The sequence below is a fragment of the Mirounga leonina genome, unplaced genomic scaffold (genome assembly GCF_011800145.1).
Source record: "Mirounga leonina isolate KUSES-001 unplaced genomic scaffold, KU_Mleo_1.0 Mir_169, whole genome shotgun sequence".
In the NCBI taxonomy this organism is placed as follows: Eukaryota; Metazoa; Chordata; class Mammalia; order Carnivora; family Phocidae; genus Mirounga; species Mirounga leonina.
This window is the reverse complement of record NW_023270431.1, coordinates 17,968,557-17,991,723: the sequence shown is the minus strand read 5'-3', so window position 1 is coordinate 17,991,723 and position 23,167 is coordinate 17,968,557. Positions and strand designations below refer to the sequence as shown.

The 23,167-nt window shown below is 34.4% G+C and overlaps 1 protein-coding gene across 1 annotated transcript in view; it reads right to left on the bottom strand.

Annotated features, from left to right (window-relative positions):
* The window catches only part of EPHA6 (EPH receptor A6), an 833,709-nt gene that overhangs the window by 639,838 nt on the left and 170,704 nt on the right, over positions 1–23,167 (bottom strand). Inside the window, exon 3 of the mRNA XM_035015180.1 lies at positions 10,176–10,839. Within this exon, the coding sequence (XP_034871071.1) occupies positions 10,176–10,839 (664 nt within the window). The remainder of the gene's footprint in view (positions 1–10,175; positions 10,840–23,167) is intronic.

Sequence of the window (23,167 nt, the reverse complement as noted above, 5' to 3'; positions counted from 1 at the left end):
CAGACTGAAAATAGTAACTGGTTATCAAAGTATTGTTCATACAGAATCATGATAAGAAGCTATATCTATTGGGCTCCTGGGTGGCTCAGTTGTTAAGCGTCTGCCTTCAGCTCAGGTCATGGTCCCAGGGTCCTGGGATCGAGCCCCACATCAGGCTCCCTGCTCCATGGGAAGCCTGCTTCTCCCTCTCCCACTCCCCCTGCTTGTGTTCCCTCTCTCTCTGTGTCTCTCTGTCAAATAAATAAATAAAATCTAAAAAAAAAAAAAAGAAGCTATATTATTAAATTTTTCTACTGTATAGTATATGTAAAAAAATAAAAAATCAAGTACAATAAAAGAATTACTTCTTCAAAAGGCTATGTACGTAATTGAGAACATGAGTGTCTATTTAATTCTAAGTCATTATTTCAAAGGACTAAAAAAATATATATATATATTTTTAAAGATTTTATTTATTTGACAGAGAGAGATACAGCGAGAGAGGGAACACAAGCAGCAGGAGTGGGAGAGGGAGAAGCAGGCTTCCCGCGGAGCAGGGAGCCCAATGCGGGGCTTGATCCCAGGACCCTGGGACCATGACCTGAGCCGAAGGCAGACGCTTAACAACTGAGCCACCCAGGCGCCCCAAAGGACTCAAAAATATTAAGGGCGTCCCCCAATGTCATCCCCAATGTGTATTTGAGTTTATAACTAAATCCCAGGTAATTATAGTAACTGTTATTATAAATGAAATCAAGAATGCTTTTCTCACAAAGGATCACAAGATATCTTAAACCAAAGTAAACATATTAAATGTATTTATATCAGATACCTTATTCTTCTACCTTGTTTCACCCACTCCTTTTTCTGCATCAAGTTTTTCCTTTGATGCTTGTTTTTCTAAGAATTATGTTGTCCTTTGAAATATACTTCCCTAGAGCTTAAATATGTAAATATCTGAAAATGCAAATTACTACACTTTTGTTCATATGGAGAATACAGTCAATCATACCTCTGTAGTTCCAATGGCAGCTATGAATATATAATGAAAAAATTTATAACATAAAATTATTCCCAAATTTTAAAATGTATGATATAATTTTACTATTTATAGTTATGATATAGTTGGAATATGATTTAATCGGAATTATTTTCAGATTTAATAAATATAATATTTTATTATTATATTGTATTTCTATAAAATGAAAAGTGAGATCTTTTTCTTCTCTGGTAAAATTTTGTCATTATGTCTTCAATGTACTATATAATATTCCAGTGGTTTATCCTGAATGTTCTCTGCTGCTATATGTGGATGCTATGTAGAAATAATCACCCCTTCTTCAAAATAGTTGAATCCTATTTTTTTCCATGAAAAGAAAGTAGGTTTGGGTTTATGAAAGTAACTTTTCTTTTTTTTTTTTAAGATTTTATTTATTTATTTGAGAGAGAGAGTGTGCAGGAGCACAAGCGGGGTGGGGGGCAGAGGGAGAGGGAGAAGTGGGCTCCCTCCGAGGGAGCTCATGCAGGGCTTGATCCCAGGACCTGAGATGAAGACCTGAGCCCAAGGCAGATGTGCTTAACCAACTGAGCCACCCAGGTGCTCCGGAGTAACTTTACTTTTAATGTTTAATTTAACATGATTAGCATCTGAGAAGAGAAGCATCTGAATAAAGTGGCAAGTAGATAAATTAATAAATAAGACACGCTTGAAAACTATGTCAAAGAAAGAACTTTGGGTGTGGACTTCTGTGTGCAGTTTTGGCACATGGAACTGACAAATAGATTAAAAGACTACTTTGAGTTTTAGGAAATTTTATTGCCAACAAGTCATGAGTCTGGTCTAAAAGAGCCTATAGCTGTAAAATGATCCTCAAGCTCTCAAAACAGATTATCATAAAACAGTATGAAAGCTGTTCACAACCACCAATAGCTACTTCAGAAATTGTGAGGATGATAAAAGCAGCTTACAGATAGTAGAGTCAATGGCCATCGAGAACAATGGGTAAGAGTGTCGCAGTGAATTTAATGCTGTATCTGTTCCGAGGTTCTTCACAATGCCTGCCCATCACTGCTATGGCTGTGTTTATTCTCCTTTCTTAATGGGAGTTTTCTATTTATTTCAAACATTGTATGTTTTGTTAGGGGCAGGTGGAATTTTATTCAATCTGTGTGTTACCAGTTGACAAGAAGACATATTTTAACCTGATGGAGAAAATTCTGTATCACCAAATATATGAGGATGAACATACACGAATTGTGGGTGAAATGGCAGATTATTACAGAGATGACCAAGTATCTACAAAAACTGGGGCTTCCTCTTCCATGACAGAGAATCATTGTTGGAAAGTGACTACTACTGAGCCAGGGACAGCATTTTACATCTTACCCCTATTTGCAGCTGGTTGTGACCGCATAACTAGTTCTCACTGATGGTATGTGAAAAGAAATGATGTGTCTTTTCATATCTGAGTTGGTTAAAAAGCAACATGTGCCTTCTTCAATCTCCTTTTACAATTTCTGAGCTGGACACAGATAACTACAAAACTCTTAAAGAGATGGTTGGTCCACTAAATTCAAGCCTGGATCCCTGAATCGTTGTTTTGGGTGGAACTCCTGTCAACCAGGAATACCAACATGAATTCTTTGGTAATTTTATTAATGCCCTTAAGTTTCCTCTATATAAGGCCTCAGGGAGCAGAATTAGTACAACTACAAAATCCAAATTAAAAAAAAAAAGACACAGAAACAAAAAACAAGTTAGACTACAAGTAACAATTCCAAAGTACACACACAATTGACATAATGCTTAAAAATACAGCCAATGCACTAAGATCAGGAGATTAATTTAGACAGAACTGCTTTAAAAAATAATTTTAGTGTGATTAAGATCTGTAAAGAATAAAATAACATCTGTAAAAGAGAAAAATTATGAAACAAATCAGGCAGAATAAAAAAAAAGCAGGAAATAAAAAAAATGAATAGCAAAAACCAGTAAAGATAAAAATAACTCAGTAGATGAGATAAACTTAACTAGGTGTGGTCAGAGTGAAAATTCATAACCTGGAAATGAGTGCCAAATTTAAAATATTTAAAAAAATCAAAGACAAAGAGGATAACATTGAAAGTCTCTAACAAATACCTAATATGTATTCTAGAAATAGAGAACAGAAAAATGTTACACACACACACACATTCTTAGTTAAAAAAATGTGAATCATGAAAACATAAAGGCACACCAGTTACATCATAATGTTGAAGACCAAACGTATGGAACCTATAATCTCCCAAGTAATGAGAATTAGAAGAACATTAGCAACTATAGTTTCAATAGATTCTCATGGACTGGGAAATAATATTTTCAGAATGTTGAGGAAAAATAACAGCCAAATAAACAATCTTTGAAAAAGGAGGTTAAAAAATAAAGATATTTTTAGATATCCACTAAATAAAGAGTTTAAATACTTACAGTACCTTGTCAAAAGATCTATCAAAAAATATATTTCAGCAAATAGAATCTTGAGTCCAGATAACAGGAGATAATAATAGAAAAAAAGAGCAAGCATAAAAACTTAATATATCTTGATGTATCTAAGTGTTGACTTTATAAACCTCTTAATTTTGTTTCTTTAAAAGGTAGAACTAAATTTCAAACTGATAGCAATTTCAGTGGGTGACATGGCATACTATGTTTGAAAGGTGAATAGAGATGTTAAATAATTTTATCTTCTTTTGAAGTATTTGTGATAAGAAAGTACTTTTTTAAAAATTAAAGATAGGCTCTATAGAAATATGAGTTTTAGCATTCAAGTTAGCAGAGAGTAAAATAGGTACTAAAACTGAAGTTAAAATTTGGTTAAAATAATACACTAAAAATGATCATTTCAAGCCAGCTGATGTTTTAACCTGTTTGTAAAACTGTGACAAAGGACAAAATATAATTACTTAAATTTACTCTTTCTTGGCAATAATACCTTCTATTTTTAGACTCATTGGAGTCTCTTGATTTCATATTCTTCTCAAGCTGGATGAAAGTCAGGAATTGCTTCATGAAAAAGCAGCTTTATTTGGAATTGAAGGCTATATTGTAAGAGTTTATATTTAGTTGTGAGAACCTTTAGAAAGTGAAAATACTATTTGGGCCAGTAAGTATGCCTTTTATTCTGATCCCAATCTCACCTTTCAGCTTTCCATCATATCCTCAAACCCCCTTATTTAATGCCAGCAAATCTTGGTGTCTCAGAATTTCTTTATGCTCTCTGCTTCCACAGTCATCTCGGATAACATGATTAGACAGAAGATCATAAACACAGAGCATAAATGTTTCTGAACTGCAGCAGAGGACAGAGCCATGAACCCTTAATAACAACACTCTTCAGGAGCTCAAATCAATAGCTATGTCACCAAAGGCCCTGTGTATCTCATTCACTTCTGTGAACAATAACGCAATGGTTTGAGAACTGCCACCATCCTTTCCTCCTGAATTTTAAAGCAGCACTAGAGAAAAGAAATAAAAGCATATGCCTAGAAAGAGGAAGAGTTTTAAAAAATCCTCAATGCTCCAGAACCTTTATTTTTCCACAGCCAAGTGTTATTTTGTTAAATTATATTCATGTGATTGTTAAAGGCTTGAAGAATATATCCTTGCAGTATATATGTATATGTGTGTGTGTGTGTGTATAGATACATATATTTTTTCTCAGCAGCTGTAAAAACCCAAACTCTATTATCTCTAAGTACAAGTGCCACTGTCTTAATGAGGTTTATTTTAAATTAATATCCAAAAGGAATTTATTAGAAATTCATGTCACTTCAAAACTCACAACTGAACAAAAATTGCATTCAATTTTTCATGTTGATTGTTTCCAATTATTTCTTCCATAGTGTTAAAATATTTTTAGATATATGCAGTGAAAGACTATTTGATGTAAATTAATGCTTTATGAATCAACATTATTTTTTAATTCAAGCCCTTCATGGAATAAATTAAGACAATTAAAAAAATAAAATCTATAATACCAATATGCCCAAGTATGATAGTTTTAATTATAAACCTATAAGATAAAATTAAAATAGTTATGAAAAATAAGTTGAGATTTGAGCCAAGGATAAAATACTGCTTATTATATATAAGAGCATAACCCAAATTACTGTGATTGGTCTTAATTTTTTTTCTTATTATGTTAATCACCATACATTACATCATTAGTTTTTGATGTAGTGTTCCATGATTCATTGTTTGCATATAACACCCAGTGTTTGGTTTTAAATTTTAGCATATCCGCTTAATGTAATATTTATGTCTGTTTAAAACTGATTGATAGCAAGAATAAGAGAACCTCTCCCTTTTATGCTTCTAGAATTTGTATCTAGACATGCTTAACAATATTATAGAGAAATGAATCACATGTTCTAACATTCAGTAGGACAACTTTTAGGATAAAATATTATGATAAATTATTTAAATGCAAATAAATACACATTACTCATAACATAATGATAGTATGGGTATCATAGATTAATTCTATTTTAAACCAGCTTATTGTGTTTTCACCACATAACAAATCAAGAGTTCTCAAATCCATTCAAGTAAATTATCAAAATCCCTAAGACCTCATTATAATGTTTCTTATTTATCATATTTTATATCAAAGTTCCAGGTAAGTCCATACTTTTTCCATTATTCTCAGTAGCCTGAATTTCAGAATAGATGTTTAGATACTATTCTAATTGTGTTCATATCGGATTCCAAAAAATAAACATGGACAAAAAGGGCCTAATGAATGATCAATAACTTAGGGCTCCTCTGCACTGGTGGATAGGCAGGAAAAGTTAAATAATCAAGATAAGGGTATGGATGCTTAGAATGAGGAAATCAAAGAGAAACAGAAAGAGAAAATTGAGGAATGGGAGAAGAGATGGAAATATGGAGTGAAAACACAAGGACCAGACTAAAAAAATACTTAGGCTTTAGATCTTAGTCTAGTATCAATTTGAGTGGTCCCAGGGAATAAAATTCTGTCCTCAGTAATTTAGTATCCTGATTTATAAAATGAGGGATAAAGATATTTTTTAAAGATTTTATTTATTTATTTGAGAGAGAAAGAGAGAGTGAACGAGAGAGCACAAGCAGGGGGAGTGGCAGAGGGAAAGGCAGAAGCAGGCGCCCCACCGAGCAGGGAGTCCGACGGTGGGACTCCATCCCAGGACCCTGGGATCATGACCTGAGCCAAAGGCAGACGCTTAACTGACTGAGCCACCCAGATGCCCTAGTATAAAGATATTTTTTAGAACTTTCCAGATCTAAAGCAACCAGATCTACTGCAAACCTTCCTGAAGAAAACTTTCCTATTTCACAGAAATGAGAAGAAACAAAGCACTCTGTAGGTATACCAACTGTGTCTGCATTTAAGTACTAAGTAGAGCTTGGTTCTCAGTGCCTTATGATCATTCATATCGATAAATTTCTTACCCTTAATTACACACATATTTTTAAAATACTCCTCCTTTATCAGACAGCCCTGGTGAAACAGACATATAAATAGTTCTTATAAATAATGAGGATGAAAATAAATAGGAAAGAAGGAAGGAAGGAAGGGAGGGAGGGAGTAAGGGAGGGACGGAGGGGCTGACTCAGAGGGCCGACCCAAGAACCACAGAAGGAAGCCAAGAACCACAGAAGGAAGCCAAGAACCACAGAGAACCAATCCCAGGGAGCAGAACTGGGATGCAATCAAAGAACATTCCCTGCCCTTATTATAAGAGATCCTGACAACATTCAGCTGGATTTCAGAATCACAGTGGACCAGTGACAGCTGTGTTCCCAGCCCTTAGGAATGGGAGAATCTTTTACAATTATTCTATCCCTATCCCATGTGTACTGTGTGTGTGAGGAACAATAACTTATCTTTTTAGTTCTTAGTTGTCCAGGTCAAGAGGAACTTGAGCTATGAAGCTTCATTTACATCTGGACCTGATTTTTAATCGTGTTTCTCTGGACTTAAACATGATGCCATAATGGAATAAATATTTGGGAGTATGTGGGGTTTTGTGCATGAAGGAGGGACATTAATCATGAGAATCCAGAGTGGACTGTGGTATACTGTCACACTGGCTTTCAGGTATTCACTCCCTTGTAGAGTACCCCCTCATATACTCTTTGTTTGGCCATTGAAAAACTCCCTCTAAAGGCAGCCACTGTACCGTAAAAAACCTTAGACCAGATTCTTAAATGATGAGACACTAAATACAAAGAACTCTGGAAGAGGAGAGGTCATCTTAGACATTCTAGCTCTGGTCAACCTCACAGCTGAATTCAGCTGCATTAGTGACCTTTGCTTACCCTAAAGCAAAAGAACTACCCAGTTGAGCCTTGAGAAATCATAAATCAGTGTGGTTTTAAGCTAGTAAGTTTGGGGTTCTTTCATCTCAATAACAATAGATAACTAAACCATAAGGTTTATTCGTATTTTTCTCTACCACTTACCAAAGTGATTAATAGATAAGTAGGTATTCAAAAATGTTAATAGCTCAAATAAATTAAATGTTCTAACAAAACAGATCAGAAGAAATGATACCAAGATACCGTTTTTTCTTCTCCAGTTATACACCCACCCACCCACACATTTATATCTCACATTACATATGTGACCATATACTATTTGAGCTATGATTTTATTCGTATAACTTCCAATTAATTGGCCACTTAGCTTACATGTAATTCAGAGATTTGGTTGTGAAGTAAGTTGTTGACAGATGGCAATAGAATCTGATAAAAATTATCATCAAAGGAAATAAAGAAGCAATGCAAAACATCAAAAACAGAGTACTTAAATAAGTACTCTGAAATGGAGACTGGTGGTAGTGCAAGTACCTCTTTCAAAATATGAGGTCTCTACATCCACTCTGGCTTCCTCTGTGTTTGTAAATAGCAATTTGTTGTATTAAATTGGAACCACGCAGATGTGTGTGTTTTTATTAGTTCTCCATATACTTTATCATGAGTTGATTAGAACCACTACTTTATTTATGGATAAGGAAACTGTGATTTCAAAGTTAATAAGCCATGGATTTAGAATCCAAGCTTAATTCTTCCAATTTCTGCCATCCACTACAAGGAAATGATGAACATGTATACTGTACCCACTCTCTTATGTTTCTACAATCAAATAAGTTAAAATAAAGATAACAAGCCACAAAAATAGATAAGTCTACACAAGCTGATAATGATTATCATTTGTCTAAAATCATCCTTACCCAACAAATGAAAGAATTTTAAGACATATAAGAATGAAATTCACAGAATAAACAGATTAAGAAAAAACATGTAGCCATCAATAATTGTCACTACCTCTTATTCTGTGATTAATACCATAAAAATACAAATATTCAGTAAAAGTTAATCACGCAAGGCCTGAGAATTATTCTTTGCATATTTTAAAATATTTTTTTACCATATTTTTTTTACCATATTTTTGCCAATGAATGCCCAGCTTCTACCTAATTTCCCAAATGTGGGAAAACTACATTGTTAGTATGTGTAATGTTTTATCCTCAGCTCTTATTACCCTCTTAATCCCACTGATTATTCACATATATTAATTTTCCTTTAGCTTATTTTCCAATGTATAGAAATGTTTTATAAAGCCTTCAAAGAATCATTTCTGACTATTCCATTCTAAATCTTTGTTATAGGGGAATAAAACTTTTGAATTCAATCTATATTGATAAACTTGAATGAAACATCTTTTAATAATTAAATAGTGGAGAAAAGCCGATTCATGCTTTATAAAAATTATACTACAGATTCTGTGCATATATTGATATTTTTAGACAACCAAACATAACCATCATTGGAAACTCTAGTGAGTTTCAACATTCAAGAACCCGAGTGTTTTATAAATAGATAAAACCTTTAAAAATTCACAGGTATTTTTTATGACCCTTACATTTATACAAGTATGTTTTTTTCTTATTTTTATTTATTCTTATTTATCATTTTAAAGAACATGAATATAGCACCAACAAAGAAGTCAATAAATTCAATATGATACAGAAAACAAACTTATAAATCATTCACCGTTAAGAGGGAAATATCTGTATTATGTTACTATTTATCATGCCATAATTTTATTTCTATATTTGTGTTTTGATCACAAGTCCTAAATCCAAACACAATTGATGTATATTATCTTTGTGTAAAAATTTTTAAATGTATACATTTATTAGATTAATAAGCCCTCACAAAATGATACACATAGAAAGACAAAATCTTTGATCTTGAAAATTACAGGTATTTTATTACCATAACAATGTGAAAGGTATGGTTCTAAACTTAATTAACATTGTGTTTTGTTAATATTTCCTGACAGATCTTACACAAATACTACTATTACAACAACTAAAAGGTAATTTGTTATATGGTGGGAAATTGTACTTACTAGTAGCAAAAGATAGGGGCACCTGGGTGGCACAGTCTATTAAGCGTCCAACTCTTGGTTTCTGCTCAGGTCGTGATCTCAGGGTCCAGGATTGTAACTGTCTCTCCTTCTCCCTTTGCCCCTCCCCACCGTGCATGTGTGCATGCACTCTCTCTCTCTCTCTCAAATAAATATTAAAAAAATAGTAGCAAAAGATAAATTAAGCTCTAACACAGCAGTATTCAATCACCAAACACATAACACCTGCATAAACTATTATGTATGTTTTTGAAACACATATGTGAATTCCTCACTTATTTAAATATAACTTCATCTTATCTAGGTACCATTCAGTTACTACAATTCAATATGAAAGAAAGAATTGTTTTCAAACTATCTTTAAATGCCAGATTCTCTGTAAGTCATCAAACATGAAATTTGAGCAAATATCCATTTTGAATCCCTTTTGTTTTTTGTTGCTGCTATTGATGTTGTCTTACTTTATAAAAATTAGATGAATACAGCCATTCATATGGCTTAACTACTTTATTGAAGTCAATATGGAGGAACACTTGTCATGGTATGCAACTTATTTTACATTTTCATATACTCTTTCTAAGGGGAAAAATAATAAGAAACTATCTTATAATTAATAATTTCTTCCACAATCAGTTCTGCCAGTAATAGCATTTGAAAATGTATTATTTGAAAATAAATGTAAAACTTCATCTTTTTAAAACGTCATTTAAATGCATGATAAATTGAGAGTTTCTTTCTTACCGTGGCAAGAACCTTCGATTTCTTCATATCCTGTACTGCAGATACACCTTCCAAGGGGAACCAGCCAATCTCCATCAGCTCCACAATATAGTTTAGGAGTATCACGCTCTTCCGCACTCTTCACACAAGAGCCCCTTACTTCAACCAAAGAAGAAGAATCAACCCTTGGGATGGTGTCGGGAAACATAGCCAAGTTACGAACAGTGAAGGGGCACTTTTTGTAGAAAACACGGACCGAGACCAGGGCAATGCATGCCCCAATGTCTTGAAAAGCCAGATAAAATCCTTTCCTTTCTATAGGCCCCACCTCACGAATTTCCGTGTTTAGCTTCAGGATGCGATCACCCAAATCCATCTGTGTAAAACTTTCATCAGCAGCAATTGTGTCAATCTTTGTATATTGGCTTGGCTTGAATTTAATTCCATGGGACTCATCTGATTCCACATAATACAGATTAAATGTTTCTTTGCAAGTCCCCAAAACCCATGGGATGCTGTTACAATCCCTCAATGTAAACTTCATTTCCACATAAATTTTCTGAGCTGCGTCACGGGAGATCCAGTTCGTACGAAGCCAGTTGTTTTGGTTTGGTTCCATTACATTGCATACCTGGTAGGTGTGAATGGGCCTATTGTGTTCATCCATTTCAGTGATAGCATCCCACTGCAAGAAAAAAAATCAAATGATTATAAAACCACAGTGGTTAAACAGATATGATTACTTCCAAAATTTTCTGTTTTAGTGAAGAAATATATATAAAAAGGATAGAAATGAAGCTATTCAAAGCAACAATGCAGGAGGATTTTAACCATGAACCTCTGGTTAAGAGTGTAGGTTCTGGACATACCAACTGTCCTGGTATGAACCTTGCTTTACTACGTATTAGTTGTATGACCAAGGGCTACTTACTTTAACCTCTTGTTTCCTTAACTGTAAAATGGAACTGATAATAGTACATGTTTCATAGGGTTGTTGTAAGGTATGTTACTTAATATACGTAAAACAATGTAAATAGTTCCTGGTACACTATACAAATGTAAAATAGCATCCGTTATATGATCAAAATAAATAGACTGATGACAAACACAGTGGTTACCCACCTGCCTTCATATCCAGTCGGCCACAAATTGAGATATATTTAGCAGTATTCAATTAAATATTTACATGTCTACTGATAGAAAATAGACATAAATAAGGTCATAGATTTATGCAAGAAATATTTATGAGACACTATTCTGGACACTGGGAATATAGTAGTGAACCAGCTGAACCCTGCTTTTATGGAGCTTACTTCGAGTGAGGAGAGAAGATAAAAACTGTAAATGAGTAAATTGAAAAATATGGTAGAAAGTACAATGGGAAAATTAAGGCAGGGAGATGGAGAAGAGGGCTGCCACTTTAAATCGGGTGGCCAGAAAACGCCTTTCTGAGATGGTGACATTTAAGCAATGTCATGGAGGTGAGAGAGTGAACCTTGTCAAGAGGAAATAGTAAGTACAAATACCCTTAGTCAGGAGTATACAGGTATATCTTAGGAACAGTATGAATGGGCCCTGGAAGCACACTAGGTAACAGGACAGAAAGAGAAAGGACAAAAATAAAGCCTTTAATAAAGCATTTTAAAAAACTTTAGCTTTTACTCTGAGCTGCATCATTGGATTATCTTCACTTCTACATGTTGACATTGAGCATTCTGCCACTTATATGCATATAAAACTTTGTTTATCCTTTTTTACAAATTTAATAAAAATCTCTAAGTACCTTGAAATAAACTGGCATTGTCGGCATTTACACATCTAAATATTGATAATTCCAAATTATAAATAGAGAATGTAATTGTATTTTATTGGTATAGTAATAGCGATAATTTTCAATAGATTTAAAAAAACATTCTGGTAATTTTATAGCCTTTTTGGGAAAACATGGCATTCATCATAGTTTCTCATTTCTATTAAAGTATCCTGGAAATAAACTATTTTCTATAGTGATTAAGTATTTTATTTCTCAATACCATACTTCAGTGATTTATAAGATTATTTAACACATCCTGTTTGCAGTTTCTTACTTTAATTGGCTGTAGAGAGTCACTTAATCAAGACTAGTTGAATTTCACTTAGCAGTTTCTAATAGAATGGCTACTTTCTTCAGTCTGTAGGACAGTTATGACACTAACCACTTTCAATATCTACTGTGTATTTCCACAAAGAAAGAATTTATGTTATCATGCAACCTTAAAAACAATCTGCTTCTAAAAATTTTGTTTATAAGTTGCTAACTTGAACTTCATAGGATATTTTCCAGGAGAAACAAAAAGTTCCTTTGGGACTGTGGATGTAGTTTTGCAAAACATCCTTGATAAACATAGGAGTTATCCAATAATCTCATGAAGATACATGCAATTACCCATCTAAATGTTTTTCATTCTAGTGATCATGGGTCTTAACTTAAACTTAAGGCAAACCACTCTCATAGCTCATCTTAAAGGCAAACTAACCATTCAGAATATAAGCAGTGAAGCAAGATGCAAATAATAAAATCTGTAAACTACCAAAATCAGTATCCAAAATTCTAAGGATTTCACCCACTGGAGAACATCAGAGGTACTCAACCAAGGATTATTCCAATTTTAGAAAATTTCCTAATCAGAACTGATTTTGTTTCTCAGGAAATGCATGTAATTATTATGGTCTACACTGCATCCTCTACTCTCCCATATAGAAGTATGGAGCTATATTCTCAGTAAATTCTGTTTGAATAATTATATTTTAACACCTTCACACTATACCCCTTCACATTAATAAAAAGTATTAACCATGCTTATCGCAATCAATTCTCCCAAAATATCATATTTAACTAAAATGTCAAAAATTGCCTCTTGTGACAAAAAAAAATCCTGAAATCATTTCATATCTTTATTTAAAAATGTGTGGGTTTGGAGGAAAAATGTTTAGATGGAAAGAAAGATCAGGAATGGGAACAATATAACATACACTCACTGAATCAAAAGTTATATGAACCAAGGGATGAGGAAATGACAAAATATACACAAAGAATTAGAAATGTGGTTCTTCTCAAAAACACTCCATAAAGATTCTTAATAAAATGGTGCATCATTTTCTGGGTTAAATTTGTGATATTCAATGGTCAGTAGTGTTTCTTCTCTCTTTAATTTTTATAAAAGAAGTCAGAATTAGATTTGGGTACCAAAATAGTTAAAACAGATCAGCTGTTAAATTTCATCTTATCCAAAAATATTGAAAGCAACTGAAATTAAATTTTTAAATTTGAATCTAATTAAAACAAGAATATAAATTCAATATTGGTATAAGATCTAGAAGACTATGAAGTTTGCTAAAAATATTAACATAAGCAGATGTAGAATTGGTTTGAAATTTTAATCATAATATAGCCTTCAGAAATATTACACATACACATAGCTATATTTTTGTTTACACAGTTATACAAACTTTTTGTTATAATTTTCAAGTACTAAAATAGGTCTCTAAAATTGTGGAGTCCACAGTAAGAATGGGAATATGAGGCTCACAGATCATATTTCTAGATATGTTAAAATGATAAATCATTCTTTAAATCAGATCAAATTCGGGGCACCTGGGTGGCTCAGTCGTTAAGCAGCTGTCTTCGGCTCAGGTCATGATCCCAAGTCCTGGGATCAAGCCCCGCACTGGGCTCCCTGCTCAGCGGGAAGCCTGCTTCTCCCTCTCCCACTCCCCCTGCTTGTGTTCCCTCTCGCTGTGTCTCTCTCTGCCAAATAAATAAATAAAATCTTTAAAAAAAATAAATCAGATCAAATTCTAAGTATGTTCTCTTTGTCTAAGTTGCAAAGATACCTTCATAAAAACATGGAAGGCCAGGTTCAAATTTAAAACACTTGGCCTTTGAAAAAACTAACTTTTGGGACTACATCAAAATAAAAAGCTTCTGCACAGCAAAGGAAACAACCAACAAAACTAAAAGACAACCTACTGAATAGGAGAAGATATTTGCAAATGACATATATGAAAAAGGGTTAGTAGCAAAGATATATATAAAAAAATATGCATCTCAACACCAAAAAAAAAATAATAATAATAATCCAAATGGGCAGAAGACATGAACAGACATTTCTCCAAAGAAGACATCCAAATAGCCAACAGAAACATGAGAAAATGCTCTGCATCACTCAGCATCAGGGAAATACAAATCAAAACCACAATGAGGGGCACCTGGGTGGCTCAGATGGTTAAGCCTCTGCCTTCGGCTCAGGTCATGATCCCAGCGTCCTGGGATCGAGCCCCGCATCGGGCTCCCTGCTCAGCGGGGAGCCTGCTTCTCCCCCTTCCTCTGCTTCTTCCCCTGCTCATGCTCTCTCTCTCTCTGTATCTCCGTGTCTCAAATGAATAAATAAAATCTTAAAAAAAAAAAAAACTACAATGAGATACCACCTCATACCTGTCAGAATGGCTGAAATTAACAATACAAGTAACAACAGGTATTGGTGAGGGTGTGGAGAAAAGGGGAACCCTCATGCACTGTTGACAGAAATACAAATTAGTGCAGCCACTGTGTAAAACAGTATGGAGGTGCCTCAAAAAATTAAAAAGAGAACTACTCTATGATCCAGTAACTTCATTACTGGGTATTTACCCAAAGAATACGAAAACACTAATTCGAAGGGATATATACATATATACATACCCCATGTTTATTGCAGCATTATTTACAATAGTCAAACTAAAGAAGCAGCCCAAGTGTCTATCAATAGCTAAATGGATATAGATATGGTATATACATACAATGCAATATTATTCAGCCATAAGAAAGAATGAAATCTTTCCATTTGCAACAACATGAACGGAGCTGGAGAGTATAATGCTAAATGAAACAAGCCAGTCAGAGAAAGACAAATACCCTATCATTCCACTCATATGTGGAATCTAAGAAATAAAACAAATAAACAGAGCAGGGGGAAGGGGAAGAAAGCCAACTTAAAAACAGACTCTGAACTCTAGAGAACAACCTGATGGTCACCAGAGCAGGGGTGAGTAGAGGGATGGGGGAAGTAAGTGAAGGGGATTAAAAATGTTCTTATTCTTGATGAGCACTGAGTAATGTATGGAACTGTGGAATCACTATACTGAATACCTCAAACTAATATAACACTGTATGTTACCTACACTGGAATTAAAATTTTAAAATTTTAAATGTAAAATTTAAAAAATCAAATCGAATACTTGTCCTTTGAGTTCTATTTTAGCATGTGTAGCCCATAGAGAGACAGCCCTGAACCTTAGCCAATCCCACTTCTCTTTGCTTCCCTGACTCTAGCTCTACTCCATATCATGAAAGGCTTCACATATGCACATATATGAGCATCCCAGCCCTCATATCCAAGCTGTGCCCCTCCCCTGCTACAAAAAGCTGTCAATTTTGGCCTTCTAATCAATCTAGGTTGAACGTACCAGTGGCACTCTACAGCCACTGGAGGATGGAGCCCAATAAGAAGCCATGAAGTTCTTATCAGTGAGATCATATGATACATGTCACTGATAGGAATTCTTAATCTCAGGAAACAAACTGAGGGTTGCTGGAGTGGTGGGGGGTGGGAGGGATGGGGTGGCTGTGTGATAGACATTGGGGAGGGTATGTGCTATGGTGAGCGCTGTGAATTTGTAAGACTGTTGAATCACAGACCTGTACCTCTGAAACAAATAATACATTATATGTTAAAAAAAAGAAGAAGATAGTAGGAAGGGAAAAATGAGGGGGGGAATCGGAGGGGGAGACAAACCATGAGAAACTATAGACTGAGAAACAAACTGAGGGTTCTAGAGGGGAGGTGGGGGATGGGTTACCCTGGTGATGGGTATTAAAGAGGGCAGGTACTGAATGGAGCACTGGGTGTTATATGCAAACAATGAATCATGGAACACTACATCAAAAATTAATGATGTAATGTATGGTGATTAACATAATAAAAAAAAGAAGCCATGAAGTTCTTTAAAGAGCTTAGATCCCACACTTTTGTTCTGTACCACACTGTAGGTAAGACCCCAGAATTCCTTGCTCAGATGGCTTTAAGTCTTCTTTTAAGGAGAAGAATGAATAGCAATTAATATACAAGACGAATCTATATGCACACACTTTTTAGCAAATGTAGCCCTGCACCACATATGTTTAATGGGTAAAGGTTTATGCTCCTATGTAAAACAAACACATAATTTATTCTATAGCTGTAAGGTATTTAGATGTACAGATACCTGGCTATTGTAGAAATTACAAGATGAAAATATGTATCAAACCTGTTATTAATTCTTCTATGAAGTCGGTCAATTCTGTCAGCTGCTTGCTTTTACATAATAGGTACTGAACCCAAAATACTCTGACTCCTTAATCTCATGCTTTTTAAAAAATATTTTTATATAGGACTTAAAATACCAATATAAAACAGTTCACTAATATAGAATGTATAAAAGAGCTCGGTACTACAAAAATTAAACCACATATGCTTCTGCACAGTAGAATATCTTGCAAATTGTATCTTGCAAATTATATCCATTCTTCTGGCCTACATGAGTAGAATAGAGAGTTTCTTCTGTCTCATGGTAGTTTTATAAGTCCTTCCTTTGAATCAAGGAGTGGATAGATAAATTACAAAATGATGATTGGAAAAGTTTTGTAACTTGGAGTATTCTGCTCAGTGAGAAGTTTTGGTTAAGTAAGAATCAGCTGTACACCAAAGGGTTCTTTCTTTTATAAACTTCAAGGGTATCTTGGATTCATTGACTCCTGAGGGCAACTATTTTGTATACTGAATTTATACTTGTCAAAGCTTTTTCACAAATGTTAACTTACTTGTTTCTCATCAATCCAATAAAGCAAGATAAATATTTTCATTTTTATATTACTGACAAGGAACCCAATATCTAGGAATTACTCATTGCCCAGTGTTGCATGGACCAAAGACTGAAACCAGACCTTTTAATTTTATTTTCTGTATTTTATGATTTTGCTGGCATGCTTATTGGCCTGAGAGAGACTGCCCCTCTAGGGCTAGCCAATTAGAGATAGCAGGCCTGAGCCTAGTGCATATCTTTCATATGCAAATCAACCAAACCTGAGTCTATGGCCCCAGCTACTTCCTTATTTAACTCTCTGGTATACCAAACCAATATTTTCCCTGCCCTTAATTATCCCAGAGCCAGATGCCAGGCAACTAGAGACCCCCTCTAAGTCTAAAGCCTGTAGGAGCTATTCCAACTAGCTAATCCTAAACTCTACTCTGCCCTACCTTGCCTTTCCCACAGAAAACCCAATAAAGGCTCTGGCTGAGGCTCTCCCCTCACCCCGTCTTCTGTCACTTGACCAAAACCTGTCATTTCCCCTGTGGCCCTGTGTGGCATGTGATTACTCCTCTTGAGTCCTATGAATATAACAAACTTTGTTTTTCCAAGTCTAGTCCTGTTTCCTCCTGGGGCCTCATGGACTTTACCATATCATAACCAACATTAACATTCTTAGAACAAATAGCTTATGGGTCATGAGACAGTCTTCCTGACAACCCTTCAGAGGACAACTGATTCTTTAACCAAAAGCTTTCACTGAGCAAGACACTACAAGAGGCAAAGCTTTTTCTATTCATCACATACAATTCATATATCCACTCCTTGATCTAAAAAAAAAAAATAACTCATAAAATGACTGTATGACAAGCTCTCTCTCTTCTATTCATCCAGGCCTTAAGAGCAGATACATTTTGCAAGATATTCTACCCTGCGGAAGTATGTCTTAAAGTAATTAAACAAGGATGCCATTAGACTGAGGTGGCCCTAATGCCTTTGCAGACTACTTAAGCAAACTGAAACCTAAGCTATACTAAATTCCTGTAAATGCCCCAAGGTTAGAAAAACAAAACCTATGAACAACCTATCACAACTGTGAAGCCAACCAGTCTTTCCCAAATAAGACACCCACTTAAGCTACAATCAAATAATCTCCTTGCTTTGCTTCCACAATTACTCTATAAAAGCCTTTTCCCTAGCTTCTGTTAGCAGAGTGACCCTTAACCACTTTTGGTTTGACACTGTCTGATTCAAATTTATTCAAATATACTCTTAGAAATTTTAATATGCCTCAGTTTATCTTTAAATACACACATAATTTGAGTTTTGCTCTAATGAGCTCTTTTCTACATTATTTATCAGTGAGTTGTTTTATATTATTTTTAAGTCTTATATGTAAAATATTAAAAATTAAACAATATAAGATAGAGGAGTTAGAATATTTTGAGTTCAGTTCCTATTATGTAAAAGCAAATAGCTGACAGAATTGACCAACTTAATTTCTTTTTTTTTTTTTTAAGATTTTATTTATTTATTTGAGAGAAAGAGAGAGTGCAAACATGAGTGGTGGGAAGGGGCAGAGGAAGAGGGAGAAACAGGCTCCGACTGAGCAGGAAGCCCCACATGGGGCTGGCTCCCAGGACCCCACGGATGGTGACCTGAGCCGAAGGTAGATGATTAACCAACTGAGTCAGTCAGGTGCCCAGAATTGACCAACTTAATTTCAATTGCAGAACTAATGACAGGCCTGATTATTTCATAGTGTAATTTCCTCAGTTACAAGGATCATGTAAATCTAAATATTTTACACTAGAGAATGTTATGTGTGTGATTGTTTTAAACAGGTGCAGGAACTTTTACACCCTGGAGACACTTGGTACAGGGTTAAAGTTATCAAAAGTTTGTGCATATGACTTAGTGCTTTATGGTACCTAAGAATATTTCTCCACTGATGGATCTCTTGGGCAGCATCATTTAAAGGGAATGTTTCTTAGAAGTGACAGGAAGTCTAAAGAGCTATGAACAGTACTTAATCCATTTATGCCTGAAGTTCTCTAAAAACCCATCCCACCCACACAACGTGAATTTTTGTTTCCATAGCAAGCTAAATAAACTAGGTCAAAAAGCTGGATTCCTTTTGGGCATAGAAAATTAGAACAGGGAAATTAATTCTTAAAGCAACAGCAGTCATTGTGGAATCAGATTTCTTTCTTTTCTCAGAGAACAAAATCAGGCAATCAAATAGCCTTTCTAGGCAAGCATATTCAGACAATCTGCTGGTAAATTGACCCAAACATCTAAACTGCAGATGTAAATCTTTCAAATTTATACTTTCTTCCCTCTTGAAAATCTTTGGAATTCATCAGGAATATAAACACTCACTTCAAAAATAAATTTTAAAATTTTAAAATAAAAGTAGATAGTCTGTTTCTCAGCATAGAAAGGGCTGTTGGTAAGCTAATTATAATTTCAAATAGCAGTAATAAGTCCTGATTACTTACTCAAAAACCATAGTTCAGAAAACTTGTAGGAAAAGAAGTAAATAACCCTTATACTAACATGCTCACCACTGTATCTCCAGACAGAAAAGGGAGGGGGGGAAAGATCATATCCTTAGGACCCTAAACAGCTTTAGGGCTGATCTGTTTTGTGGAAAAAAAGAAAAAATCAGTAAAAACCAAAGTTAAATATGCTGATTGTAGGGACTAGGGAAGTAAGCACTTTAATAACATTGAAGAATGAGATAGCTATAAAAAAAATATTTTGGATTTTACCTTTAACCTGTGCTTTCCAAATGAATAAGTACTTTTTATATGTATGTGAAATTGTTTTTCTCTCTTCCCTTTTCCCTCTGTCTTTAAAAAAATCACATACTACAATACTATGAGACACTCTAATATTAAAATTAGTAAGTCTTAATTTTATTTCTGCCTCCATTTGCAACAGATCCCAGCTATAAGCTAATAGGGAGATAGATATGTGGTGAAAAATATTTTTTCTTGATTTATTTCTTTAAAATGTGATTTTGATAAATAAAGAAAAGATACACAAAGAAAATAGAATATAACAAAAGATCATTTCAAAGATATAGAATCCAAAAGAGCAAAAGCCTTTTTAAGTTGGCTACCATTATATTGGCAGTTGATTAATTAATAAAGCAATGAGATAGCCTATTATTCAGACTTTTTCCAAAGGTAAAAGATAAAGATAGATTAAAGTAAAACAAAAACAACAATAAAATAATGATAAGCCTATAATTCTTACTTTCCATGTATACCTTGTTACCAAGTGTTTTGTAGTATGTGGCTGTAACTAATTATTTCTTAAGACTGAACTAAATTTAAATGAGAAAGGCAGACAGGGGAAGAAAACCTTCAGCATCATTCTAAGAATGATAAAAACAGAAGAGCTGAGAATGAAGACAAGCCTTCATTTGGTAAAATGGCATATATTTGATTTGTTCCAAATATTTTACCTCTTACCTTGCATAATCCAAATAAACTAAAGCTGCTGAATGCACGTAGGCATGTCTTTAGGTAACATTGTAGTGGGGGCTTAATTTTTAAATCATAAGCATCTAATATTCTCAATCAAAGAAAAGCTTGTTAAAGGGGCTTTCTTATTCTAATGCGATATTTTCCTCAGAAACACTTAAATATTCACTTTGAGTCAATATACTGACACAAACTTAGAAAATTAGTGCCCTGAATTCCGCTGCTAGGCATGTAGTTAATAACATAAATCTGTTTTTGCAGCAGAAAAGTGAAGGTTCTGCATTTAAATGATAACTACTTTCAGAGACTAAAACAAGAAGCAAAATGTGTCATGTGCAGATACATTTCTATTTCACTTTGGGCAAACATAAAACTTTTTTATTAGGACTACAAAGATACTTAATTAAAAAAAGAACAAATCAATGACATGTCTAGAAGACAACTGCTGAGACTAAGTTTTATAAATACATTTATTATTTTTGGTGCATTTGTCCTATTAACAGGATCAAAATATTATAGGAAAAAAAGATAATTTCCATTAAGAAGAAATGATTCTTCCCATAAAAATTGTCATATGAAGATTAAAAATTCTTAGAGTCTATCTTCTGAATGTCTGAAAGCCTTAATTGGTATAAAAAAGTTGAGATTTTTCTCTTGAACAATGAAGATGCTGTAAATGTCATATTTATCTTTTTTTTTTTTAAAGATTTTATTTATTTATTTGACAGAGACAGAGATAGCGAGAGCAGGAACACAAGCAGCGGGAGTGGGAGAGGGAAAGTAGGCTTCCCGCCGAGGAGGGAACCCGATGTGGGACTCGATCCCAGGACCCTGGGATCATGACCTGAGCCGAAGGCAGACGCTTAACGACTGAGCCACCAGGTGCCCTGTAAATGTCATATTTAAATATGATTTCTACAATAAAGATATGGTAAATATTCATCTGAATTACTCTGCCTTATATTCAACAATACATCTGGAAAGTAGCAAGTAGTATACCTTGCTACTTTCCAGAGGACTTTGCATATATTGAAAACATATACAAATCCTGGTTTTATATATGAGGACACTGACTTAAAAGAGGGAGTTGACTTCTTTAGTTTACAAAGAAAACAGAAGAGTCAATACCACAAGTATCTGAAAAGTCCTACTGGTCCCTATGGAGTCTTTGAACTAAAATAAATTTAGGTAGCTTGTATTCTCTCTGAGGGCAGGCACTTTGTTTTGTTCATCACTCTATCCTTAGTATCAGTGGGATACAACACCAGGATTATAGTAGGTTTTATGTATTTGTTGAACGTAGACATGAATAATAGAAGGCTTGAATTGTAAACCAATTCTGAATGCCTCCACTAATGGGAGACCTATTACTTTTTAAACCAGGATTCTAAATATCACACATTATCGAGAGATATATACACTTTGAGCTATCTCCTAAACTAATCATCTTATTTTAGAGCTTTCACAATGACTTAGCTGAACATAAAAATATCAGATGACTTAACTGAAGCCTGCAAACATCAGATGAGTCAGCCAGCATTATGCTAATACACACGATTTTAAGGTAGGATGAAGACTCAGGTTTAGAACTGAGAGGTGCTCTGTCTCTATATGTCAATGTATGATTTTAAGAGGGAGGGAGGAAAAGGAAAGGAAAATGGAATCAGGAATATGTGTCTACACCAGAAGAGAGAGTGAACTGAGCAGCTAAAATAATACCCAGGCTGCTTCAGTGGTATCCTTTAATAGAGAAGGACTAAAAAGGATTACTCACTGACCCAGTCAAGTCATCTATCATTGCTCTAGTTACTAATAAAGTCGATAGCCCTGATTCTCATTAATTTTCTACTTTAAAAGATAGAATATGTAAGTATATTAAATTATGAATTGGTAATTCTTACAAAGTATGAAATAAATGAATACTCAAACTGTATATGTTAATGCAAGTTGGGAGAAGAAACCTCCAAGAGAGTGGTGTTCTGTACACATTATGGAAGAAAATGACTAATGAAAGAGAAAGTATTTAAGCATATCCAATGCTGCCGAAAGGTCCAGTACAATAAAGACAGCCTGATATCTACTGGATTTGTTAACGGAGAAGTTATGGCAGCTATGACAAGAAAAGGTCCGGTGCAGTGCACAATCCTCATGCAGAAATCTGGAGAAGAGTGCTTTCTTATTATAGACATGTAATGTGTAAAATAAATTTATAGAGATTATTCCGAAGTAAGAAGATGATTCTGTACATATCTTCTTAGTTTATGTTCTGGTCCATATGTTGTTTAACACTGCACAAAAATATCGATTTTGACTTGTTTTTTCAAATTATATTAGACCTCCACAATTCAATTAAAAGTATAACTCTACCCAGGACTACATTTCCATGGGAATTGTTCCTGGTAGGTCAAAACTTGACACCAAAGTCCTACACGTAAAACTATGTCTGATGATCATCAGCCACTCCAATGGCTTCAAACATACTTGTCTGCGTTAATTAACTGACATAAAGATATAAATTACATGTGCCATATATGAATGTCTGACTTGAATAAAATTACAATAGGTTACACTCATTAAATTTGCATATTTGTATTCAATGATTCTTAAACACAGCATATAAATGCATATATAGTGGGAAAAGTATAAAAGCACCGG